The sequence below is a fragment of the Lineus longissimus genome, chromosome 7, assembly GCF_910592395.1.
Source record: "Lineus longissimus chromosome 7, tnLinLong1.2, whole genome shotgun sequence".
Classification (NCBI taxonomy): Eukaryota; Metazoa; Nemertea; class Pilidiophora; order Heteronemertea; family Lineidae; genus Lineus; species Lineus longissimus.
The window spans coordinates 4,807,294-4,834,594 of record NC_088314.1 but is presented as its reverse complement, the minus strand read 5'-3'; the positions used below and the strand labels follow the sequence as shown (position 1 = coordinate 4,834,594).

The 27,301-nt window shown below is 40.4% G+C and overlaps 2 protein-coding genes across 2 annotated transcripts; both read left to right on the top strand.

Annotated features, from left to right (window-relative positions):
* The first annotated feature begins 1,887 nt into the window (after positions 1-1,887).
* Positions 1,888-26,665, top strand: LOC135490748 (uncharacterized). The gene is made up of 16 exons (XM_064776188.1): positions 1,888-2,119; positions 2,806-2,937; positions 3,211-3,349; positions 3,591-4,716; positions 5,104-5,270; positions 5,532-5,695; positions 6,050-7,359; positions 7,705-7,811; positions 7,972-8,109; positions 22,577-22,681; positions 23,056-23,232; positions 23,461-23,533; positions 23,935-24,079; positions 24,207-24,361; positions 24,570-24,626; positions 24,828-26,665. The coding sequence occupies exons 2-16, from the start codon at positions 2,836-2,838 to the stop codon at positions 25,066-25,068; spliced, it is 4,206 nt and encodes a 1,401-aa protein (XP_064632258.1). The 5' UTR covers positions 1,888-2,119; positions 2,806-2,835; the 3' UTR covers positions 25,069-26,665.
* LOC135490749 (adenosine receptor A2a-like) lies at positions 12,439-16,703 on the top strand. Its single transcript, XM_064776189.1, has one exon. It carries the CDS (start codon positions 13,973-13,975, stop codon positions 15,773-15,775), a length of 1,803 nt encoding a protein of 600 aa, XP_064632259.1. The 5' UTR covers positions 12,439-13,972; the 3' UTR covers positions 15,776-16,703.
* Positions 26,666-27,301: the final 636 nt, after the last annotated feature.

Genomic DNA, 27,301 nt, shown 5'->3' with positions numbered 1-27,301 from the left:
AGATTTGGATTGAAAATAATGTATTACATTGTGTAGTTTACTTTGTATTAAAAAGAAAATGAATTTATGCTAAATCGAGTTATTGTTCTTCTCTACCGATGTACATTGGAAAGTTTCATTTTTAAATCAGAAGATGGAGATTCATCTTGACTGTCTGTCTTGGCTGGAGCATGTCAGCCCAGTCTTGGGCCAGATAAATTGTTTCTGGCCAAGCATATTATCAAAATCGAAGCGCACCGAGGTACTTCTTATTCTATTTGATACATCGACTTTGGAGACTTGTCACAACCTTCATGGTCCCGAATTCTGTCAAAAATTGAGGGGAGATGTCCTGAATTCTAACAACAATTTTTTCAAGATTGGTGTGGCCTCTTGACTGATGACTTGCTGAAGGAAAATTGAAAGAGATAAAGCTTGAGAATGTCCTCATAAATTAATATCTCTGAGCAAAATAATGAATGCATTTGGTCAGTTCAAACAAACGAGAATGCGTTTGCTTTAGAAACTACAGGTCCTCGCCTTGCTATTATACTTTTTTAACGCAAAATTACTAAAAAAAAGAGCATGAAAATTTAGCCGCAAAACACCGGATACGGAAACCGATTTTGCGGCGCCACCTGGCGTCGTTAAGTAGAATCACTGCACGTGCTTTCCATTTTGCGTTGCCACCTGGCGTCGTTAAGTAGAGTCACTGCACGTGCTTTTGAGACAAGACCACTAATGAATATTCATAGGTTGGAGGTCGAGGCCTATCAATTAGACGAGTGCATGTTTTTTACTCTCAAGTACATATTTGGAGAGGTATTGAAAAAATATTTGCTGTGGCAAGTCTACAGATATAAAGAAATTATTTGATGAAAAAATTAATTTCGAATTTTGCTAATTGGGTAATAGGGGGCGTGTTTTGAGTTTTTTCTGCCAGTTGGCTGAAAACAGTGGAAATATCAAAGTCTGTCTAATTTGTCGATTATAAAAAAATTTCCGTGGTCAATCACCAATTTCCATCGCACCAGTTACTCGCAAGACTAACCCGTATATCATATCCGAATTTCAGTTTCACTACTTGACGCGTTTGTTGATGCGTCGCGGTCAAACATTGACAATTTAACTGCTAAAAGGCTTAAAAAATCAATTGTGGTCTTGTCTCTTTTCCATTTTGCGTTGCCACCTGGCGTCGTTAAGGTCTCGTTAGGGAGTTTTTCCCAAATGTACGTGATGATGACGTGCCCCATTAACAGGACGTAACATCTATTTTAAAATGCATTTCCAAAGTGATTGCATGAGGACAACCCATTTGTGTCGTATGTCACTGGAAACGCCCGATTCCCCTGATTCTGCAAGATGTTAAATCGGGCATTTTATTTCTTTAAATAAACCATAAGCGTCGCATTTGCTCCTAGCTCTGTTCACCATCCCAAATGGCAATATTGCCAATTGGGCCGGACAATCACGAAAAACCCCAAATATTATACATTTCTTCCTGAATAATTCTTACAGTGACCATTCCCCCATGAAAGACAGTTGGTTACGCTACACAAAAATAAAAAAAATCGAGGGTCAACCATTGAACTTTTGAGATATGTTGAATTTTGCACAAATCAGCGACTGGCACTGGACGGCATTTCAACACGGGGCCGACGCACATCCCAAGTTCAGTGTACACATACGTCGCCAACAACAGTAAATGCGTAGTTTCTTGTTAGCCGCCTATTGAGTAGCGCTTTAGGTTTTAGAAACTCCAAAAAACATTTCTTTGCCAAAACAACTACTAAATCAACACTGACGTACTGTAAGGACCGAGAAATCAATGATTTTAGGAACTACGGTTAGGGCTTGACCGCGCATGAATACAAAAAATGTCCCTAGAGTCACTGCACGTGATTTTCCATTTTGCGTTGCCACCTGGCGTCGTTAAGTGGAGTCACTTGCACGTGCTTTTCCATTTTGCGGCGCCACCCTGCGTCGTTAAGTTGAGTCACTGTTTTTCCTTTTTACGTTGCCACCTGGCGTCGTTAAGTGGAGTCACTACACGTGCTTTTCTTGCGAGATAAACAAAATTTGACAGTTCAGATTTCGACTGTTTATAAAGTCAACAAAATCGCTACAGTGCCCAAATCTTGTATGTATTGTCTTTATATATCATTCTAGCCAATGAATGCCAGTAAAAAGAAATTTTGAATTGATTAAGCTGTTATATTCCTCCGATTTGGATGCAGTTTTTTGCATTTGAAAAACTGATCAGTGTCAGTGATCTGCATAGGCAGCATGCACTGTGCATGTAGTATGCATTTGACTTGGTTGTCATTGTCATTTATGAAGTGTTTTGAATGCATCTGGCAGCGGTTCGTTCATGTGTGCTGGAATGTCAAATAGTCTATATATTGCCTGTTTTCTTACATAGCAATAGGATCTTGTTCAAGAAGCCTACCGCCTACTAGGCCTACCAGCTGCATGATGGCCAATTTATTGCTGGCATGCCACAGATTTGACTGCAGATGGTCAAGTCAGCATCATTGCCATCAATGCAAAAGGTCGACTGGCCTCGATCTAGGCGACATTTGATTGTCAACAGGCTACAGCAAAATCACCAAAAAAAAAGTAGGCCTAAGGGGTAGCCTCCTGAAACGAAGCTGGAAGACAAAAAAAGATGGCTCTAACGTGGATATTTGTTGAGTGAAAACGATGAATACTTTAGAGTTTAGTGACGTCACACATTCCCATAAATTGCAGTAATGTGCAGCTCTGAAACTGTATACTGTATGCTCTTATTTGGGTCTATGAAATATCATGTTGATGTTGTTCCAGTCCTTAAAGGTCAAAGGAATGTGATCCAAGATGTCTAGGACTAAGCTGAAGCAGCGCGTCCAAGAAAAGCTGACAACTATCCAAGAGCACCGAGATGAAATTGTGCAGTTTCTTGATGGAGTCGTCAGAGAGGTATGTTTTCTTGGAACCAATCCTCCATTGTGGTCGACCCAATCTTTGTGGAATTGGAGAGAATGACCTTTGCCTCTACCACAAAGCCAAATCCTGACAAAATGCCGAACTGGCAGCCTTGAGGGAGGAGTTCTAGCCATAAAGAACCTGCATCTAGGTCCAGCTTTACAGTGAATGGGATGAATTGTGACAGCCGTCACCTTATCATTCAATCTGATAAGGTGACGCTAATCGATTTCTGGTAGAATGTGTCACCTTGTCTCCTGTTTTCAGGCAAACTCTGTGGCACAGAACCTCACATCTGTATCAGACAAGAGCAAGTTCCAGACGAAATACAGGTCGACGATGCAGTCGTTGGAAGAACATCTCAACACGCTCTTTCTGATCAAGGCCTCACTTCCAGGGGAAGATGGTAACTTATATTTTGTTTGTGTCTCTGTCTTATGTTTCATGATATTGATAAGAAGGCGGACAAGCCAAAAGTATAATGAAGCACTGGCTGTGACCTTAACAATTTACTTCTAAAGTGCAGCACTCTAAAACCAATGCTTGTAACGGTCAACTTTTATTACAGCTTCATTGCCAGTAAATGAGCTTCATAAATTACTGAAAAAATTACAATTAAAGTATTTTTATGTTATGTGTATTTTTAGGAGGCTCAGAAAGTTCTGAATGTGATGAGGATGAAGATGAACTCCCTGGTGATGACCTAGGTAGAACTGGATCCAGGAATAACTCCTTGTTGTCCCCTACGCCAGACCATGACTCGCTAGACCGCAACTCGCCAGATACGGGTTCTAAAGGAAGTGCCCAACCAAGTGCCAAGTACTCAAAAGAATCATCTGGAAGAAAACATGGAGGCCAGATAGATTCCGATGACCCAGAAGTTAAAAGCGAGGATTTGACTTGCAAAAAAGCCGAACTGAACATTAAAGATGAGCAGTATGTTAGAGAGCAGCCAAAAAAAGATATTGAACGTTGTAATGAAGGTGCTGAAACAAGATCTACTGAACCACTGCCAGTGGGTGCTATGGCTTCAGAGGGAGAGCCTCAAATACCTAAAGAACAATACACAAGACCTGAGACAGAATTGCCAGAACCTGAATTAGATCAGGCTAAAGTGACGACAGATCTCCCTAATCTAACAGGACCTGCATTTCAAACTCACTCTGCAGTGCCTGAAACTGGGCAGCAGTTTGAGCCTGTAGTATCGGACCCTAGTCAATACCTAGCAACCCCTGCGTCAACAGTGGAATCATCACCTGAGTCGCTGGCAAAACCAGTTGAGCAGAGACCATCTACCCCACCTAGTTATCAAAGCAATGAGGAACCTTTGGTTTTGCCACCACCATTCGGAACACGCAGATTCAGACGGGAAAAGCGTAATATCTCTGGGAAGGAAGCGTCAATAAACATGATCATGGATTCTCTGAATATACGCAGGGATGCTTTGGAAGCAGTGAACCAAGTCAAGGAGGCTTTGTCAGCTGGGAAGGGGGGAAGTATTGCCGCATCTGATATTAGCCAAGCCAGTGCCTCCAGCGGATTAGGACCCCGCACTCAGAAGATGTCTCGGAGCTGTGTGTCATTGAAGAGTACTGGAAATGCGTCAGCTACCTCCAGTTTCAACCCAGATTACGGTTTGGGGCCAAATATTCCTAGCCTGACGTTTCAGGATGGTGATGAGGTGAACGTGGTTCTTCTTGAAGTGGTGACACCGTCCATGTTCTGGGTGAGGCCTGCAGGGGCTGAGCCTGACTCACTCCTTGAGGCAATGTCGTAAGTACATGTATCTTGGCCAAAATGATGAAGTTGAGGACAAGATTCTGGCTCTGTGCAGTACAGAATTTGCACTGTAGTTTTTAAAAACTAAATCAAGTTCGAGTAGGCCTATTACCCTTCTACTTTCTATAAAGACACCTCTCAAAAACTAGACCTATAAAAGTTAGACTTCTGTCTCCATTGAAATGAGGTACTTGTTACTTAAAACTCTTAGTTAAAATTGAAGTATGGCTATAGGCAACCTTTCCCAGAAATACACTGCACTTACTTACTGTTTATCAAATCTTGACAAAATACATTTTAAACTGATGATTGTTGGGTTGTCCAATATCATACTGTACGTTTCTGTTTGCCTCTGTTTAAAGTAATTGACTTCATTTCCAGGGTTTATTATGGTAAAATTCTCAATAAGAATGGCCTTGGCTCTGAACCCAAAGTGGGGACGGTCTGCGCTGCTCGATTCACCCAGGACGACATGTGGTACCGGGCGAAGATTGTTGGTGTTACGCCCGATCAGAATGTGTCAATTCACGAGTGTCAGTCTGAAATAGGTACATGAGTATGAATACGGTTAAACCAAAATTGTGCCATTGGCATACTTTTAATTCAGCATTTTACAACTCTTGAATATTAGTCTGAGTACTGATAACTTTTCAACCCTTAGTTGCCTTTGCTGATCTACTGACTCTTTATGGGAGTTATTGGCTAGAGTTGTGGGATACAATTTCTATTTACCAGTGGACATTCTAATAAAAGATGTCGATCATGATCGTTCCAAATCTCCAATCTATGTGGTACACGTATTCTTTCAGATCAATCCTCCGGACCTCACATCAGTCCAGTTGACAGGTTTGTTGTGGAAGTCATGTACATAGACTATGGAAACCAGGAAAAGATATCAGAGAACCGTCTTTGGCAGTTAACCCCTGAATTCAGTCAGATGCCGGTGCAGGCATTCTGTTGTGCCTTAGCCAGAGTAAGTTGTTGTGCAATATAAATATTGTAGTGTATTGGTAGTTAGGCTCACTTTGAAGTACTGGAATTCTCTTGTTAATGTCCAGTTTATGTTTTCTGTAAAGGCTGGTGATTGATACATTGTATGCCAAGGAATCTTACAAATTGCCCAGATTTGCATCAGGTTATGCATGCACGTTGATTAGTAACCAACCCGTAACCAAGGTATTCGTAACCTGATGCAAAATCTGGAAAAAAAAATTTTAACTTCTGCCGACCTCTGATTCAGAGTTCTTTAAAGAGTTTTGATAGAGAGCTCTTGCTGACAAAAAAAGTGGGTTTCTCCCTAAAATTTGAATAACCTTTCTGTCATCAGGTCTTGCCGTTGGATGAACATAAGTGGATGATGGCATCACACATGCTCTACGCTTACAACACCACAACGCTGACAGGAATCCTATCAACTGAACCGGGCTGCCCCGTCTTACTACTTGACCTCAAAATCCCTGGTGCAGACTCAACATTCTCCAACTACCTTGTTGCGCACAATGTTGCAAGACCTGTAAGCAATTCGGAAATTGCTAAGACTTTTTTAGGTGTTGACAACGTCGGTGGGGATCCTGGGCCGGCTGATTTTTTAGAGGCAGTGAAATCCATGTCGCCTAAAATGAACAATTCTGAGGCTTCTTTGGTGCAGTCAGTTAGCCGTGGTAGTTCTGTGCCAGCATTTGATGTTGGTGAATCTGGTGCCAAAGGACAATCTCAGCCACTTAACGATCTTCAGAAGGGTGCTGTGAAAGTGCAGAGCAGTGACAGTAACAATGAACGTTCGAACACACCTAGTACTGATGAATGGAAAAACACGCAGGCAGACGGTTCCTTGGATAATCTGCTGGATGAGGCGTTGGCTGGTGAAGATGACTCTCGTGAGGCAAGTCATGAAATGAAACTTTCTGGCGAGGAACCAAAAAGTCCAATTAGCGAAAAACTCGAAGAATTAAGTAAGTGTGCCTCATCGCCGGAAGGTGGTTTGGATGAAGGGGCCCCGGATGGATGGCTCACTCTGTCGTTTGGTGCTCCATCGGAAGAATTGAAAAAACGTGAATTGCAGATTCCCCGGAATGGATACATCCAGTTCATGATGTCCCACATCAACAATCCTGGCGACTTCTACGTTCATCTGGTTGATCAAAGAACGAGTGAAATCCTTGACCAACTCAACAAGGACTTGAATCACGAATACAAGGGTTACATGAAAAGTATGATGGGGCGATACTTTGAGGACCAGTACACCCCGACAGTTAAGAGTCTCTGCTGTGCTTGTTTCACAAAAGATAACACGTACTATCGTGCCTCGGTACTGGAAATCCGCAAAGTAATCAAAGGGGTTCGACGCGCCGGTACGAACAGGCAGCGGCTCCGCCAGCCTAAAGAACAGGAGGAGAAATATGAGGTCCGCGTACTCTACTTTGACTTCGGAAACATTGAGTGGGTGCCTGGATCTAAGGTTTATCCTCTTACACACCGATTCTGGAACATTCCTGTGCAGGCTGTGCACTGTACGCTGGCCAATGTCCGACCAACAGGCATCAATGGACGCTGGAGTGAAAGTGCGACAAGTGTGTTTGAGATGAAGACGGGATTTGAAAAGAGTTTCCTTGGTTATGTTATTGAGGATGGTGAAGTGTTAGTACATTTAATCATTTCAGCTAAATTTGAATGGTTTTTGAAATTACCAGTTAAGCTAGTCTCATGACTGATGAAAGAGTTGGAAAAGTTGCGGTAGACATGTTGAAAATGTTTTACTGGGTGCATCTTTAAAATGAATACCAAGTGTATGAAATACGTATTCAAAAAGCACTTCCATTTCGTATCAAATTTTCCAATGATGAAACCATTTTGTTGAGCATTTTCGTGCCCCTAAAGTTCCCTACAGTATCCCTCTTGTAAATATATTAGCTGTTACACATGTTATGGGGTGTACAGTATCCTTGACATCTTAATATTCTTATGAAATATGCCTCTTTCCAGAGTCACCGAGCCAATCCCCTTAGCCATCCTGGACCTGACTGATGAGACATGGATTAATACCCTCCTGGTCGAGAAGAACTTTGCTGTAGCCCATTTAGTGGAGAATGGTGAGATATCTTCATCATCAGGAATGAGGCCAAGTTTTAAAGTTAAAGTGCAAGTAGCGTTGGAAAATTAAGATTAAAATTAAGATTATGATTAGAGTCCTTTGCAGTGAGACACTGTATATCTTGTGCTTTTTAAATTTTCCATTATCTTACCTTTCAGGTACAGGAGATGAGTATGAAGATGCTGATGAGGTAGAGAAGCTGAAAAACTGGGACCCGATGGAAGAGGACTACCTGTCAGAACGCAACAGCTTGATGGTAGATGTCGATGACGCTAGTGTGGCCCTTACTGGATACAGTGAGTACTTCTTTAATCATAATCTCTCCGAACTTATTAATAAACATCTCAGGCACCAGAAGATGTACAGTGATGTTAGCGTGTAAAAATGATGCTAATGGCCTCAGCTTTGTATGCTTTCATGCCAGGCACATGTATGAATATTTTGTGTATACAAAACAGTAAGTTTGTTTTGATTTAGCTGAGGAAGAAAGTCAGTTATTTTTTGTTAAGAATTATTTTCTGTTTGTATCAGCTAGTTTATATTCATGACTTGTAGCAAATTCCTGGGCAGTGGGGTAAAACAGTTCGTGCTACACTCACTAGATGTCACTATTCTTTGCTCTCAGAGTCTTGCCAATAATAAATAGGGCCCATTGGTCACCTGAATACATGTACCTCTGATGAATCTAGTATGCTCTGAAAGTGCATTTCCATTTACTTTGGTCATATAAGGCTCTAAAAGGCCGTTCCATTGCACCAGATAATCAGCTCATAGCCCAATAAGACACAATACCCGATGGCATTCTTCAGAGGAGTACAAGTACATATTAACCTGAGACCAAATCAAAATTACGCAAATACCCCGCAGGCATTGAGCCATATTCCATTTCCTCCCAATAGCAGTGATTTCCCCCCTCAATTATATCTACAGAAGACGGAATTATTTTGTGTTGTCATTGTGAAGGTTGGGTTGTCATGGATATGGTGATGTTTTGATTGATGAAATGTTGACTCTTCCACTGAGTATTCTCACTTGGTCAGTATGAGTCTTTTAACCCTTCGGTGCTGCTCTGATCTGAATTGATCTTGTTTTCCATTTGACATAACAACAATGCACTCAATGTCAACTATAATGTTGCATCAGGTGACATGGTTTAACATCACTTCAGTATATCACCTATCATTGAAATCATAAGCACTGTGGTCTAATTTCGGTATGTATTTCCGAGTTGATGTCATTCATGACGTTGTGAGCTATCTGATTTGGTGTGGTCAGGTCATGGTTGGTTTGGTACCATGAAAACAGCCCTCCTGGATGGGAAATGTGCCATCAGTAATTTATTGAACAGCTCTTCGAGTGTTGTTTGCTCTGGTCTCATACCATGATGGATGTTAACTGTAATGAGTAGATATTCAGCTGAAAGAGGACACGTTTTCTCATCTGCCGTGTTGACCAGATAAATATTTTGATTCTCCTCATCATTGGCGTGGTTTGGCCTTCCTAGAATATTTGTTTCCTACACCAGTTTTCGGAGCTCAGGTATTTTAATTATGAAAAATGTTCTGTGAAGTGAAGTCAATAACTCCACGTAAACTTTAACTTGATATTGATACTGTTTGTTTTTCATACAGTTGTCAAGGTTATTGAGGTTTAATACGCAATGATTTCGCACTCTTTGCCTTTACAAGGTACACAAACTTTTGATTTTCTTCAATACAGGCAGTCAATAAAAATGTCATTGACTTGTCCTCGCATATGGACAAATAAAATCAGTGATTACTGCTGCTATGAGAGGGTGGTGTCCTCGAGCTCGTTATACCTAGGAGGGTGGTTCTACAAGGTCAAGCTAATCAGTTGATAAAAAAGGCCTTCTTGGTCAATCTGCAAGTTTTATGATATGCCTGCACATGCTAATTCACATTTACATCATAGGTGGAATACTATTCACACCTAATGTTGACAGCACCCATCAGTAATTGACTGGAATGTGTCATGAAAAGACCTTGCTGCAGAGAAAAAAATATTTTCGCCTTCACGAGCGTTGACAATATATATATTTGTGCAACGTTTGTATGGCCACACCTCTTACTGTGAGCATGTCCATCTTGTCCTGAAGCTGGTACTTGATTTTAAATGAATTGTATTGTCGTGACTAATGACCAACGATCCACGCTGACTAATGATCTCCCACTCTCATTACCTTGACAGCCTCACTAACAAATAGTCTTTTCAGAGAAGCATTTTTCATTGAATGTAAAGGATGTATTGTTTCTCCAAATGTCAGATAGCTAAGCTTCACTCGTCTCTCTCCATATTTATCCCAATATGTTCGTTACTGCTTGTGAGTGGACTTACATGTAGCTATATATCGTTGATGTAGAGTATTCTCTTAATGATGTGTGGTTATCTATAGTGATGGCATGTCTGATTGTCTTAAGATGGACGCAATCAATGCATGTATAGATTTCGGTTGATGATGTTTGTCTTCTTTAGCAAAACATGAGATATGTCGTCACAATGCACTGCATTTTGTGTTCTGAAGCATTGCCAATGAATCAGGAATGTTAAAAATTGCAGCAAAAAATGAAAAGCAGTGATGTGATACTGCGCTGGCATCAATTTAAAACATTTTGTAATGGGGAATCGATGTAAAAAATATGATTGGCTATAAATTTACTGTTGAGTTGGAAGTAATCGTTCCTTAGAATTAATCTCGTGTAGAGTTCTAATGAACTGCTTGTGAAGTCCCCAAGCTGGTTTTCAGATAATTTATTGTCACAATATTAACATGCAAACCTTGCAAATTTATGACTTAAATGTTGTACTCATAGTATCATCGAAGGGATGCACTGTTCATTTCATGCTTTTATGTGATATCCAAGTATGAGGTGGCAGAATAGCAGCTGGGGTTGTGAAGTCTCGTACCCATTGGTCTTTAATAATGCTACACTACAACCTCTGAAATGGGCTGGACCAACTAGTTTTGAGAAAAACTTTTAGTCCCCATACTCCCATCTCATATTTCAGGAGATTTCTATGGTCAGTTTGATACCGCAGGGATGTGTTTAACAATGGGGATAAGATTGGCATGTGGGGCTATTTCCGGGCCAGTGATCTAGTTCAGATACATCTGCAACAGGTTGCTGTCATCTACAGCCTGATAATGTTACTGCCTTCCAGCTGAACTTGACAAGATTGTATTTGCATCTTCATGATCATCAATACAGACTGCAAGCTTTCTGTCTGTCTGGTGATATCTACTTTTCAACTTCCAAGTTTACTGGTGCATCTACGATATTGTACTACTAAGAATTAATATCCTGTATCGAATCAACAATGTCCGCCTGATTGTGAGCTTTGGTGGGGCTTGCATTCTAAAGCACAAGGAGTGGTCTCTTCATCAGGGCAGGGCTGTCTGAGTGGTGCAGGTGAAATATCAGCACCTGTCATCTCTGAGGTAGTCGGTTCACCGATGTGATTAGGGCTACTCTCTTTGACAGCGTCAGTTTCCTCCGGGGTTTCCGGTTTCATCCTACTTTACTTTACAATCGCCCAGTATTGTTAATGGAACTAATGATGTCCAAGTTGACGCTCAGCTCTCGACTCAATACTTTTCGATCCAGTCCTCGGACTCACTGTGATTTTAGTCCATGGCAGCATGAACATCCTGCGCTGTAATTTGTATTGACTTAGAGAATTTGTCCCGAGTCCATATAGCTTCATCCATTAGTCAACAAAGCTTTTATTTCCTCATCACAGTATAGCTGCAGTGTAAAAATCTGATGCAAATATCAGTCAGGGTGGAGACGGATTTAGCGAAGGCGGTACCTTTATATACACATTGTCGATGCGAGACAATTAGCTGACTTCCCTACTGTAATTGCCTTGCTGGTGGTGGATCGTAAACCATTAGTCTCAAAATCCATTGAAGCCAATGAAAGCAATTTCGTTATTTGATCCCTCAACTCCCTTCAGTGTAAAAAAATATGATGGCAGATAAAGTTGGGGTGGACTGGAAAACAGATACTTTGATACATGTAGTCTCCCTCTCCCTACCCTCCCGGAAAATAAAGACAAGTTTAACTTCAAAATCATTTCTTGAATTATAAACTGAAGTGTTTATCTTTACTCTGTTGGTTTGATTTTAACAATGTATACTGCCCTGTGCATCGGTTACAGTAACGACTCAGAATTAATTACCATCAAAAATGAAATATGGCCCGTCATGTTGTGATCACCTGACAATACTTATATTTTGCTCAATTTGCCAAAGCAATCAATATCATGGAGAATATTTTGCAGCAGCTTGCATCTGGTTGTGACTTATAAAAAAACTGACAATATATGAAAATTGACCTCAGCTGCACTTTGAACATAATCCTGACGAATTGAATGTGTGACTGTGATGTCAGTTAAAGGTGTTAGGTAGCGTATTTGACCATTTTAACCTCGACTCCATTCCAGATTCATGATATCATATGATGATATTATTTCCAACAGTTTTGACCATGTGCTTGAGAACTTACAAATTGAGTATTGTGCGGCTTTGTGTTTCATCTCTGTGGATCATCGATCACTCCACCAGCAACCTGTGTCCGATTCATCACTTCACCGGCAACCTGTGCTCTAGTCAGTCCACTATTGTCACGCTGTTGGCTGGTTCCACATATCAGGTTCACATAACTCAGGTCTGTGGCATATTGCAAGTAAAGAGTGCTGGTATGACTGTTATTGAATGTGCCAGACTGCATTGACCACTGGGAATAGAATCAGGAATACTGGACATTGTGTCGGGATTAATGAGATTTATCACCCGCTAGACTAAAATTCAGGAATCGACATAAGTCTAATGATGTTGATATGATTTTCACCATGCGGAGATTCGTAAATTCGTTAAGTGCTTATGACTTTGTGGACCGTGGACATTGACATTGGGTGTTTTATATTGAATGGGTGTCCACTGCATCAGGTGATGACCTTTCAAAGAGGCGAGGTCTCCTGTTATTTCATTTGGAATTAATTGTGCCCGTGGATCAGGTTGTTTATTGTGCCTCGTGATGGTCATGTTGGCTGGTGATTGGTCCGATAATTGGACGAGTGTTGATGTATATACATGTGGCAGTAATCTCTCATTGCTACTGTAAAATCAGTTGACTTGGCAGATATTGAGGATAAGGAACAAAAGGTGCCAGCTTTATGTAGTACCGGCACAAGTTTTAAAAACTTCTAAATCTGATAGTCATCGTAATCATAACTTCCTCTTGAACATTAGGGACCTGATGACATTGAACTGAGGACACCACTAGACACATTGTTCAGGTAATAGGTTGATGAAATAAACAAATATTCAATATCTAGCTGAAGGATGGATACATAACCCGGAGTGGTTCATAATGTTACTTGTATGGGAAGGGACCACTGGAAATTGAAACTACAGATTTGTACAGCTATACCTCATCACCCCTGATCAAATCACATCGAGGACTTGATTAGAATTAATGCATTTCTTACAAGTGTGTAACTGGATTTGATTTTTTTCAAAATTGTTCGACATGAATTAATGAAGGATCTGTGCACCTGTCGATTGCACAGGGTTGTCAATATCATCGGAATATTCAAGAGCCATGTCGCTGATGTCAACTGGTCATTGTACATTACACATTTGATCAAATCACTCACACAAATGGATTTTCACCAACGGTCTTGAAATTCTTTCTAGTTTTCAACGAAATGCTCCGAAAAGGAGTTTTGGCCCACTCACGTTGCAGCGCATGATGGAAAATTGTGGCAGTGTACTTGCAGATCTTTGGATTTTATCAGTGATTGTTGTTAACAGAAACTGTAAAGTTCTCTATCAAGTTTCAGGAGAAGTGCAGTGTGTGAACATGTGATTAAGCAGATTTATTCCATGTAAAATTATTCAGAAAGTTAGAAGATTTGAATGGAGCTAAGACCTTTTAGGATTTGAATGTCAATATTCAATGGCAACTGATCATCATTTTTTTGTATCTCAAGGATGAGGACTGCCTTTTCTCACATTGATGTTAACATGTTGTATATGATAGCACGTTAATGGGAGAAGACGGACATTATAGAATATGTCTAAAACTGAACACTCTCTCGATTTATGGGGTAATAACCTGATGTGCGGTCTTACCCATGAATACGGGGAGTGTCACGGGAACAAACTCATCTGGATTACTGGGTGTGGATATCACTGGGCCAAACAGTACGGAGGTAGCTAATATTCTTACAACGAATGCAATTGTAAACTTCACAGCCTTTTCTGATGCAAATTTGACTGGATATGGAAATACTTCGGTTTGGCACAATGGGACCAGTTTAAAAAATGTAACAGTGTCAGAGGTTTTCAGCAGAAAAGTAGAAAGTCTGGAGCATTTGGCAGTGATTTATATGTGCATACTTGGAGTACTTGTGATCATTGCAAATTGCACCGTTTTGGCGATATCGAAGTTTGCAACGGGTGGGAAAAGTGCAACATTGATATTTGTGCGTAGTTTGTGCGTTTCAGATTCCATAGCAGGATTATACGCTGTGATAAAAACTGTTTTTATTTACGTGGACGTTGAACGTGCACTGGTGAATTGTTTCGTCGGCGAGTGCTTGTTTTTCACATCGTTGATGGCGTCTGTGTTCACTCTCCTTCTTCTTACTGCTGATTGTTTTTTCCGCCTGCTATACCCACTCCAGTGTCAGAGTTACATGGACAAGAAACTAGTGATAATCTATATGATATTTCTATGGAATTTCAGCTTCATAATCGGATTTTGTCCTTTGAATGGCTGGAACAACAATGATTATGATAGTAACGAGTGGACATTGGGGAAAAGGTGCATGTTCTTTCATTACTATCCGTCTGCCTACTTTGTCATGGTCACCAGCATCTTTGTAACCTGCATCGTGTTCATGTTTGGCTTGCACGTAAAGATCAGTATTACGGCCAGAAGTAAGGCTTGGTGGGCAAAACGTTTCGGGCGCCAGCGAACAGATTTGAAAAAAACAATGAAAGTCGTCACCCTGGTTCGAATCGATATGATAGCAAGTTGTGTATTTTACCTGCCATTTTTTGTCTACACACTTTTATACTGTAAGGATTGTCTCTGGCACGACATCAATGCGGATGCATTGTATTTATTCTTCATTCCTTTCATGTTGGTCAAGTCATTACTGAATGCCATGATACATGGTGGCCGCACATCACAATTTAAACAAGTCCTCCACAGATTTGTACGATCACGCTCCCTAGCGGAAGCATTTGGTGGAAGCGATCACCATGCACGAGCAACTCAACAAGAAAGCATTCCATCTGTGGATGCCACGCTCGATAATCGAACCAAAAGGATGAAACCAGATCTATCATCTGCAACTCTCGTTACCATGGTCTCAACAGAGTCCGATCACAATTTCTCAGACAAAAAACCAGCCACATTGCAGGCATCAAATTCAACAGTTCTTTCAAACATTTCAATTGTATCGGGATTAAACTCTCCACCTCATCACTGCCCTGTACAAAAAACTATTTCAGACTCCACCGTCCAGTCTGTTATTTCTGCTGACTCCTACATGAGGCAGAAAGAGCTACAACAAGTGACTAATGTTCAAAACATTTTGCGTCCACCAAGATACCCATCCAGTTCAGTCCGTCTTCCAAATCATACACCATTACGTCGTACAAAATCTGCTGACTATAGCTACATGAATGGTAAGGCTCTCCGCCATTCCTCTCCAAGGGATTCCTGCCACCTTGCACAATCCGTCAAGAGACACTCAAGACACTGTCCAGTTCATGGTCACGAAAATTCAGGATATATACCGGAGCTGTTGCCAATACATTTTGAAAAAAAACAATCAGAGTCAGTTTTTACAAGTGAAGTTACTGCCAAAGCTGTGGGGAGTAGTCCTGTTGTGGTATCTGTGGAGGATGCAATCACCCCATTATGATAACTTGTGATGCCAAGATGGATATTTTTTGTGACTGCTGTCTACTTGGATTCTTTTATTACTGCAAACCAATTCATTCTCTCTTCACAACACTATTTTTGTTATTCCCTCAAATTTTGTTTAAGTAGATATTTATTAGATATTCCAGATACGGCGGACTGCTCCATAGTCAGGGTTGGGATCCTCTGGGGACGGGTGCAGTTGGTTCTTGTCACAAACAGTATGGTTTGTGATGAAGTGATTGTTCTTTTTGCCGTGTTCCCAACTTTCCTTCTTTTAGTGACCGTACACAGGTGCCTTTACTTATTCAAAAGAGGTCTTGTATCAAGACCCTCTGGGAATGACAGAAGAAGGGTACCTGTCCTGAAGTCCCATATAAAAACCTGACTCCTGATAACCAATTTTGGCGAAATTCCAATGGGTTCCACCACGCTAAAGTGCTGTTGCCGTCACGAATGCTGCAAGTGACCACTCTCCCCTCAATGACCTTTGAAAGTTGGCAGCTGCAGTCCACTGTGACCAATGGTACAGTTGTTGTTGTGTTTCAGGATAGAGAGACTTTGAAACCAGATCTAACTAGATTGCCCGGGGTGTGAAATATTCTGGTTGATATGGTGACATATGACATGCCGTGTGACATCTGTCACCAGCAGTCTGGCCATCCAGCATTATAAAGTGTTTGTCGGACCTTTATCTGCTTTACAATTTTATATAGATTAAAGTAGATTTTGTATTGTATGAGATTGATGATGGGCTTTGAAAAATGACTGAAGTTTCTATTGAGTGTTACTCATGTAAAAATCTGCAGTCATCGTTATTTTTTCTGGCTGTGGTGCATCAGTATCAGTAGTTCGAAGTTTTAATAATGTCTTTTTCTTATTGTAGTTTAAAAAGCTTAAAATATTATTTATATATCCATTATTGTAAAATAAAGTCATTTTTGTATACAAGAATTTTCTTTAAACTGATATGTCTTTGTCAGGGGTATGCAGATGTTTTGGTGTCAAGGGTTGCTGTGAAATTATGTCTATACGCCAGATGTGATTTATGCCCTGCAAGGGAGATATTTTTGTTTCAAACAATAGTTATTGCAGGTCACTCCAATAAAAAAGAAAAATGGCTGGTTTCCAGGGGGTTAAATGGATTAACTAATTGTGGTCAGCGGTCTGCAACTGACATCCCACATGTAAATGATTGATGATTGAAAATTTGCTAGTGCATGCAGTAAAAGTAGAAATCATCGCTTTGTGCCGCAACATAAAATATTCAGCACCTCATAGTAATTGCTGTAAAATTTGGATGGGTGTTTGGCTGAATTGATAGCCAAGTTTTATAGCTCAGCTTCAGATGCTAATGAGCCGAACTTGCTCTGAACTGTCCTGTACTGGTGTTGACCGTGGACTCAGATGCCCCTCTAATTAAAACCTACTAGAGTGTGAGAAATGTGTTAACTTTGGTCAGGTAATGATAATAGCAACAAGAACTGATGAAAGGGAGGAAAATAAAAAAACCGGTGTGGCTCTGCATTGAGTTTTTAAGCATTTCCAACATGCTTGCGCAAGTTGTGCTTATTGTTGCTTACCATTCTCCACTTGAACCATTACTATTGTGATATAAGTATGGGACTAATATCTTTGCGCTGAAAAACAGATGTGATTTTCTCAGGTATGCAATGAAAATGCTTTGCAGGATCGATGGCAGCATTATTGTTATTAAGTCATTGTGTGGGTGTGGCGGCAGGGGATAAAGTAGTTTGCACCCTACACTCAAGTGGGTTAGTTGGCCTGGTATGATTCGACTGTGGTGCATCAGTTATCAATGATTTTTCCCACTGGCGATTGAACCTCGTCCCTCATGAACTGATCGATGTGCATGGGTATGAGACCATGCACACACAGTTTTATCTTGGACTTGTCCACCCAGATCTGGAAATGTCTGAAAAGTGGCAAAGCTGTGTCAACTTTAGATATGGAAATCTGTGGAACTTTTGATATAAATTTCCCATCTCTCACTTTTATGAGAAGTGGTTGTCATGTATCGGCCATTATGCAGTTGATTTTCCTCTCAACTCGTTCATTTCTACCTCAATACCTTGTAAATTTACCTCCCAACAATATGAGTCATTATTGATGATTCTGTTTAGGTTGTTTGTTGTCACAGTGGAAAGTGTGCCAACATGTCCGCTCTTGGAACAATATCATTATACTGCTGTGTTGACTCCAGCTTTGTGGTTACAAATATGCAGTAATAATAATTACCGGCTGAGTATGTTTTGGCATCTTTTTCATGATAGCCCAAAAATCTTTGTGTTGCCTGGAATTAAATCACTATGAACTCGAAGCTGATGGATCCGATCGAATTGGAATGTGTTTTTTAGCAGTGCATGTAAATGCCCCTTATGTTTGAGAAGGATTTTGAAGCCCAACTATGATGTTTTTTTGCACATTTTGCTTCCGAAAGAATTGATGCAACTGCTTGCTTATGATCAATGGAAGGATGCCAGTTGACCTCGTGACCTCATGACCAAGAATGACACTAATACTCAGAAAAGTACAACATATAGCACATACCCACTGTGTACATACCCTGCTATACGGACATGAAGAACGACTGTGTACATACCCTGCTATACAGACATAAAGAACGTCCTTTGTTATATAGGGGTAATGGGTCAATACTGCAGCCAATTGCAATGACCTCACCTTATTCGTCAATCCCATTCAGACAGGTACTGCTGGATAATTGCTGGGTGGTGTCCCATAATTGCAAATAGTCCAATATCATTCAATCTGTTTCCATTTTTGTTCGATATTGGTGAGCCAAACATAGAAACACTCAGGGGCGTATGATAGGAATATCGCATGCTCTGCTGAAAAAACATGTCAGTCTGATTCGATGCGATCTCGATCCATCCTCATTGTGGTCTGACTCTAGTGCACCTGTTTGCACACCTTATATGATCTGATAGGAAATGTTTTCCAATGGGGATATCCGACACTGTCTTCCCTGCAGGGCTATTTAAAACAGTGCCACCAGGGAGCCACAATATCCCCCCAAAATTCTTTTTAACTTCAGAGAATGCCTTTTTTGAACCAGCGCCTGACTTATTAGGGTAAACTGAAGCCCTGATGGTTTAACCAGTCTTGATTGAAAATCAAAGTAGTCAGCCGATCAATTTTGGTCAATTCCACATTGTTTGGCAATTATAAAATTAATCGAGAAATGGTGCTGAATTTATTTTAATGTCAGGCTGGCACACACTTGTGACATTGCCTTGGAGACGCTATTTCCTAATTTGCCAGCTTAGGTAAAGTACCATCCTGGTCCCCAACGCATAAACCGTGACTATGACTAAGCTGAAACATTTATGCGGGTGCATGCAGGAGTTATTGTGATAACTTTGGATTAACCGAGTTCAATTGATGTTGTACAAGTGGTACTTGAAATGCGATATGCATAACATAAGTCATGATATGAGACATTGCAAATGTGCAGTGATTTGGATCAGCAAAATTACCGCAGGGTTAGCACTGGGATCAGGCCCAAATCCAAGGATGCACGCCACCCTAGAAAATCTTTTAAATTGACCATGAAATTCTGGAACACTGCATGCATTTTAATGAGAAATGCAGTGCGCGTCCCCTGTTTTCCCAGATCCTGAATGTGCCCCTAGGGATTCCAGGATATTTCTGTGAATGTACAGTGGAAGCTTCCTCAACAGATCGACCCATCTGCAGATGAAGAGGACATGACAGATTTTGTTCGCTGACTTCTGTGACACCTGTCTGATACTCAGGTCAGCATGTATCATAGGTGCCAAGGGTAACCCTAGCAGAGAATTATTTAACAGCCCAGGAGAAGTCAAAAGCTGTGGCATTGCCCTAACTGCTGCTGTCGCCCAAACTGGAATCCTACCATTGTAAACATATATCCGCATGCCCACGTCTCATCAATTCTCCTGCTTCATGTCCACTTCATTAATGTTAATTCGTATATTTATACCATTTATTCCAAGGAGAGTCCCAAACATATCAGATTTATATTCAATGCAGAATTGTATCAAATGAATTATTAAATTACTTCCGCTTTTCCAGCTCTGGTTTCCTTAATTATTATATCAGAATCCTACCAGATATGTGTCGACATAATCATGTGTTTCATTACTCATTAAACCTGACACGTCCTTGGAAAACAAATAGAAAAATATGCTGCTGTACTTTCCTTTGTTTGCCAAACCATCAGAGCACACAGTTTTATTTCCTCAGGTTGAGTTACTTTATTAGCACAGTTAAACAAGTGTTAACCCAACAGTTTCAGTCAGTTATGAGTACCTTAATGCCAGAATCTGTGTTTCCAGTTTCAAGCCTTTTCAGGCAAGTGCACTTGTTCCAATGCATGATTTCTAATTGAGTAAAAGCAGCACAATTTTGTCGCAGTTTTTAACCAAAGGCTAGTTGGTCAACTCAAAGTCGTTATTTCTGATGCCCTGGCAGATAAAGTCTGTGGCAGTTATGAGCAATCCTAATTGCCTCATCATTTTACTTCATATTACCCCTTTTAATGACCAATAATGTCACAAACATTCAGTTCTCACAATATTGCATTCATTGTCGGTTTTGATGAATTAGTCATGCGTTATTGCGATCAGGCATCATAAACAGCAATCTGTGCTCAATTTTGATCGAGAGGTGGGATCGCATTTATCCATTCAGTGCAATTAGTAATTAGTGACGTGTTGGCCTGTTCCAATCTGAAATTGGTATTATGTCAAAGTGTGAGATCAAAAGCGTTGACGTCAGAAGTTATATTTTGAAACGCCTGCACCATTTTCCCAAATGGCATTGGATGAAACTATGTGACATTTGTTCATCGCTATCGCCACCAAGTCTGTTGTTGACCCGGTAGAGAATGATGATGTTGACCACTGACGTCATGAATGAAGCAGAGTATAAAAAATAGTTGTCCTGTGAGTTGACTAAAGCACTTTTTGAGGAATTTTTGTGTGTGAGGTAAGTGGTACCAACTAGAAACTGTGGGAAAAAAGATGAAAAGGCAACTTCCATATAACGGGTTTCTTCATCATTTGTAATGATTCCTATTCCTTCATGGCCATGGGAGAACCGACCAATTAAGCAGTTGTTTTTGTCGTGGACATGGGCGTGTGAAGTGTTCTAATTAAATGAAATATTAATCAAGAAACATTGTTGATAGTGTGATACGATGTGATTACCCTTGATAACGTTGATGATTGGTGAGGTTGTACAAGGAAGTTTAGCAATAAAAGTTGTTATAGATGTTAAGTGTGGGCGTGACTCCAAGCTCTATTCCTTGGGTTTCCAGGTAGAGCCTGTTAGGTTTATCACCTCATTTCGGCCGAGTGCGTGTTCATTTACGCAACAATGGCCCAAAGTACTTGTCTCGTGACATTATGGCGCAGTGCACTATGATGAATGTTGCAATATGCATGTCATTATGTCATTGCTACAAATGACGCCATCAAAAACCATGGCAAACATGCAAATCTTCCGGAACATCATTCAGTGAAGTGTTTAAATGATCTTGTCATCTGGAATGTAAAACACCTTATAAAAATCATTGCACTAGCCATCCTCCTCTATGGGTGATGGTCGAGCTTAAAAATTGCAACCCACTCTTGATTGCAACCATCCATAATACATGACAAAGAAGTTTACTTAAGGCGTTTGAGTTGTTGACACTCATCATGGGAGTGTGGTGCCAATGGAATGAGCCGTGCCAACTGACTGTTTGTACCAGATTAATGCATTCTGTTCATGGACAGAACGGGTGTTTTGAGATTATCTTGGGACGTCTCTTTGCCTTGAGCAGACGAGATGGATGGTCATGATATCATGCTCTTAATGAAATTATCAACCGGTCACCTTTGTAGCCATGAACCTGGCCCGACCCTGGTTTGTAAGGGAAACCAGGATATCATTCTTTAGTTCAGTTATGCAGCCATGTTCTACTGAAAACTTGAGAGAACCACCAGTCCCTTGCATAGGATGTATAATGGATGCGTGAGGTTGACTGCAAGATGAGGAAGCCAATACCATCAACCAATGTTTGTATTAGATGCACCATGATCTCGGTACACCGAGATTCAAGACAGGGTGGGGGGAGGGATGAACAATCATTGCTAATCAGAAACTGGAAACTTCCCCGTTCTTGTACTGGCAATCTCAAATCAGACACACCATTAAAACATTATTAAATGGGTATGCCGTATGTAATTACTGTTGGTCAAGCAAAATAGAGGTACACTTATTTACCATGTCTCTACTTTTTTTGCAATTTTCAGTGTGATTGGTTAATATTTTGTTTGCGTATCACCAGCCTAGTACTGAGAGCCTGCACATTGCTGCTGTTGCAGCTTATAATGAAAGATGATATTCTGTATTTATTTTGTTCCAATTAATTGTGTTTGTACAGGTGATGTCTCCGGAAAATGTTGGCGCCGGCGCAGGAAGCATGAGTTGTGATGGTACCATCTAGTGATGGATGGGAGAACTGAAAAAACTGTTCAGATTGATGATTCTCTCTATGTGTTTCTGGTTGATGTGGTCAGAATCGAGAATTTGACAACTTCAGCAGCTAACAGGCTTGCTACAAGTGCGGCGCCCATGTCAGGGGATCAAAATTAATATCAATTTCATGAAGGCACTTTCTTCTTTGTGTTGCGAGTTATAAAGTCAAATAAGAAAGAGGGTAATGACAACCACTCCTTGGGAAATTCAATATAATGCTGTTTTAAAACATTTTTGCCCTGTTTTGTGATTGCAGAGAGTGAAAATAGCCAGCGCCCATGCAAGTTCTATGGGAAGACGAAGGCAGGATGTGTGAGGGGAGACAGATGTCTTTTTGCCCATGTAGACCCTTCAGATAATGGTAAGCTTGACTCACTGTTAAAACCCTCCTGTATTTTCCAGACCTTAAAAAAGTCGTGGGATCCTGTATGAAGTCCTGAAATTAACTTCAGAGTAATTTGAGTCGCCAAATCTTTCTTCAAACTTGTTGCACTGCTGTATTATAATCCATTTTCATATTCAATGAAAAGTAGCTTTTACAGGTATGTGTATTCAAGTAATGTTCTTCCAGTCACCCTCTCATCTTCATGAAGGGATCAGTCGATATGAGATATAGTTCATTCTGTTCCCCCCGGACGTGGTGTCTATATCATTGCAATTTCTTGCTACACGCCACACTGGCCCAGTAATTCTGACATAGGCCATAAAGTGTTAATATTACTATCTATTCTGCAGGTTATCGCGCTGGAGAAAAGGGTGAGGCATATTGCCTCATCGACACGGACACCATTCAAGTGCCAGATGAAGACAATTGGATGCCAGTTGCTGTCAGTGCCATCTTTAATCCTGGCCGATTCTACGTCAACTTCCCATGCGGCACTCAGTCTTTCTTGAATCGTGAAAAGGACGATGGTATGTTTTCATCATGGCATACTGCAAACTGACCTACAGAGAGATTAGAGCGATTTTTCTAAATTTTCTTTATAAAGTACCTCAAAATAATATCAAGTCTTGGCACGTAAGGGACCATAAAAAGGGGCTCATTAACTTACAGTTGGATACAGAGAGTTCAAAGCATAACACTAACAGAAATGCATGAAATGTGGTTGAACAGGCTAACAATTGATGGGTTTTTTGCAGAAGGTTATGAAGGCAGTTCTCATCTACCAAGTAGTCACCGAGAAACTTTGGAAATGATGTCTGAATCTTTGAAGTAAGTATTGATTTTCCATTGAATTATCCACTGAGTTCTTTAAAGATATAGGTTTGCCCTTGTTAGCAAGTTTGTGCAATATACTGAGGCATTCACTCATAGATGGATCAGCAGATGGGTTTCATATTAATGTGGGATTGAGGTGTGGGGGCTGGGCAGGTCCATATTGATTTTTCAGGCCAATCCAATATCGTATGGCTGCGGGGCGGCCATCTTGGATCAATGGGATTCAAAATGAGCGCCTTTTAGCAACCTACAAACCCCCAATTGATTTCTGTGAAGACTGGCTGATTATCATTCTTAAAAAGTGCCTAGGGCAAGAACAGGTCCTCATTTAGCCTCACACATGCCTGAGGAAAGTTTCCTTGGTTACTTTAATCATACTTTGTCTTGTGTTTCAGCGAGCATTATTGTAAGATCATTAGACGAGACAGACAGCTGATGGGCTTGGCCCCTGGTGAGATAATAGCTGCACAGTTCAGCGAGGACACTTCGTGGTACAGAGCTAAAGTATTGGATGCCGACACTGACAGTCGTACTGTCGAGGTAAGATTCAAGATGAAGGTAAACTTTGCCCAGTAATTTTACAATATCTTGCAAAACTTTGAAGGAAAAGAGATGAATTTATGGCTCTGTATACCATTTTGATATAATATATCCCAATCATTTCCAGGTGTTCTATGTTGACTTTGGTAACTCTGAATGGATATCAGAAGACAGAGTGCGACTCATGGAACCCCAGTTCCTCCATATGCCATTCCAAGCTATAGAGTGTTTCCTCTCCAATGTGGAACCCATTGATGGCCTTGCTTGGTCAAAGGAGTCAAGGTATGAAGTCTTATTAAAAGTTTTGGGTACTTGACCCTTTAAGCCCCAGCAGCTGAGTTGGCATCATTTTTCTTGCCTTTTGAAGAAACATTCTACAATCTAACTTAATTATATAATTTTGTTTCAAAAGTTATTTCCAACTATGTAAAATTTGACTTGGTAAAATGTATGTCAACCAACTTGCTAAGTGACCAATTCCAAATTTCAGGGACTACTTTCAGAAGTTGGTGGATGGCAAGCGGTTATTTGCTCATGTCATTAGCAAGTAAGATATGTTTTATGATATGCTCACTTTACATGTCTGACCAAAATGATATCTCAAAAGTACATTGTGCAAAAAATAAACAACCTACTTGTAAATAAAGGTCAAATCAATAAGAAATCCACCTATTCACAGAATTTACTCAGTGCGGTATCTTAAAAATATATATCAATAGCTATTTATTGCGGCAAAGTGTCTTTTCAGGAACCTTAATGGTGTGTTGCGGCTTGATCTCTACGACACTGAAAACGAAGAAGATATCTACATCAACAAGCACCTCGTCCAGTCGGGATACGCCCGAAATGTTGATCCAACAGCTACAGAATCTCCTGGTAGTACTGACTCAGGACGCCCCAGATCGAGAATGAGTTCTCGGAGCAGTGTTAGTGGAGGGAAGAAACGCTACTCGGGCTCAGATGTTATTGAGGTGTACATGCCTGGGTGAAGTGTTTCATTTGGCTACTCTGGCTGGGTTATGCAAGAAAGATTTCTGAAATTAGGTTGAAAGTTTGCTTGGCCTGTGGGTGACTTACTCACTCTGGAACATGCAAGGGTAATCTTGGCAAAAATGGCCCAATTATTGAATATCTGAGAGTTTAAAACTTAGTTAAGTTGCATCTAAATTTTAAGAACAAAGTCCTGTTCAAGTTTGTAATGATGGGCATTGAACAAATTCTAATATGTTTGATCAGATTCATGTAGTAGTGGTGGTGGCTTTGCAGTTTGATAGAATCCTGTATATAATTTTCTGATTTGATTTTCTTCTTACTACTGTCTTAATTTCTGTGAGGGATGCAAATGTGCCCTTCTGATTATGTGGTAAAATTTTATTGTGCTAAATCGTGACCAGCCGCAATCATTCAAAGTGTTTAGTTTGACCTGCCAGAAATAAAGTACCAGGAAATGTGTTATAAATGGTGTGAGGGAGTTTGTTCAGAGTTGTTTGATGTTTTTGAATGCAGAAATCAATTGTATTGGAACCTGGTTGTGTAACCGAGAAATTCGGAAAAGTAGTTTACTGAAAGAAAAGTTTAAGGGTTTGAGATATCAAAATATCTGGTACACTGGTTCAATACATATACATACATATTCCATATACTAGTATATTGTTAATTTTGTGAAATATTCCTTTATTTGCTGTACTTCAGTCTCTTGTGTCTAGTTGAGCGAATTAAAAAAAAGGGCTAGAGGATGCGGTCAGCCACAGTTGCAGAAGTTTGTAACAAATTTTCATTTTGTGTAAACAATGTTTTTTTATTAATTTGGCAAATTATGATAAAAGAGATTGTTTGGTTGGAATGTAAATTGATTTTTGGGAAAACCATGGATTTTGTTTAGTTGAGATGATTTGGTCTACATGCGGGTCAAACCTATCTGTATGATGTGTCATTTTCTGTTTGAAGCTTAGTGCAGAAAAGCTGAGGAAAGATTGGTCACTCCATGTCTTATAGAAAAGCCTTATACATGTATGGCTGGAGGATGCTCTGTTCTGTATGTGTTACATCAATAGCCAAACTGTAGAGTAAAACACAAGAGTGATGGTATAAATGCACATTATTATGATGAAAAAAATGTATCTCATGTGTTGAGTCTTGAAACTGCCATTGATAATTCTTATGTTCAGGTTGAAGGAGGGTCTCAGTGAGTTACCCTGCCAAAGATAGAGACATTACAGTATAGAAAAGCCTTATACATGTATGGCTGGAGGATGCTCTGTTCTGTATGTGTTACATCAATAGCCAAACTGTAGAGTAAAACACAAGAGTGATGGTATAAATGCACATTATTATGATAAAAAAAATGTATCTCATGTGTTGAGTCTTGAAACTGCCATTGATAATTCTTATGTTTGGGTTGAAGGAGGGTCTCAGTGAGTTACCCTGCCAAAGATAGAGACATTACAGTATATTTTGCTTTGGGTGGTCTGGAAAGGAGTTTACTTTGGAAAAAAAGTGTTTTATAGCGCAGAAATTTCTTTCCATTTAAATCACAATACTGTGTCCTATAAGATGAATTATTTCAATAAAAATGTTAATATTTTCAGCAAGAATATTAGCCTTTCTTGGTTTTCTGCATTCCCTCTGGCATTTGCAATTTGACCACACCGATGACAGATTGTGAGGGCTCTATCAAATCATAGGTGATCCAGATAACCTTCCAAAGGCATGAAAACCAATCGATTACGGGACCACAGTGAAATTGGCTTAGGCGACTGTGGCGCTGTCTCGCGGCAGAAAATGGAACTGAAATCTTCGACCAAAACTCTCAGGTCCACTTTCTACCGCTGGGGAGCACTGCACCAAGCCAGTAAGCCAGCTGATGATATTGTCGTGGTGAACATGGAGATGGAGGACTGGGAGGACGAAAAACTCTCTGATTTTTAAGTTGGTGAGGGAAAGGCAGCAATTTTTTTCTGGTAAGGCCTTAGGAGTTGCAGTGCGGGAGCTGAGCAGGAAAAGGAAATGTCTACTATCATAGTGGAATAAGGAAAGAACTGTTTTTAAAGCTCGAGGGTTAAACCAATGACGGATAGCCCCACCCGTGCCCCCAGCGCGCAACTCTGAAAGACGCCCCAGCGCAACCACCATGCACCACCATTAACGATGAAAATATTTATTAAAACATTGCAGCAAGTTCCAGACCATTTGACAAGAAATGGCCCCGCTCACTGGTACGCT

What these genes read in the sequence shown, in the direction of transcription:
- LOC135490749 (XM_064776189.1), top strand. Translation starts at nt 13,973, where the DNA reads ATGAATACGGGGAGTGTCACGGGAACAAACTCATCTGGATTACTGGGT.
- LOC135490748 (XM_064776188.1), top strand. Translation starts at nt 2,836, where the DNA reads ATGTCTAGGACTAAGCTGAAGCAGCGCGTCCAAGAAAAGCTGACAACT. An exon ending in TCACTCCTTGAGGCAATGTC is followed by an intron (nt 4,717 to 5,103) that starts GTAAGTACATGT and finishes CTTCATTTCCAG; the next exon opens with GGTTTATTATGGTAAAATTC. An exon ending in AGCCCATTTAGTGGAGAATG is followed by an intron (nt 7,812 to 7,971) that starts GTGAGATATCTT and finishes CTTACCTTTCAG; the next exon opens with GTACAGGAGATGAGTATGAA.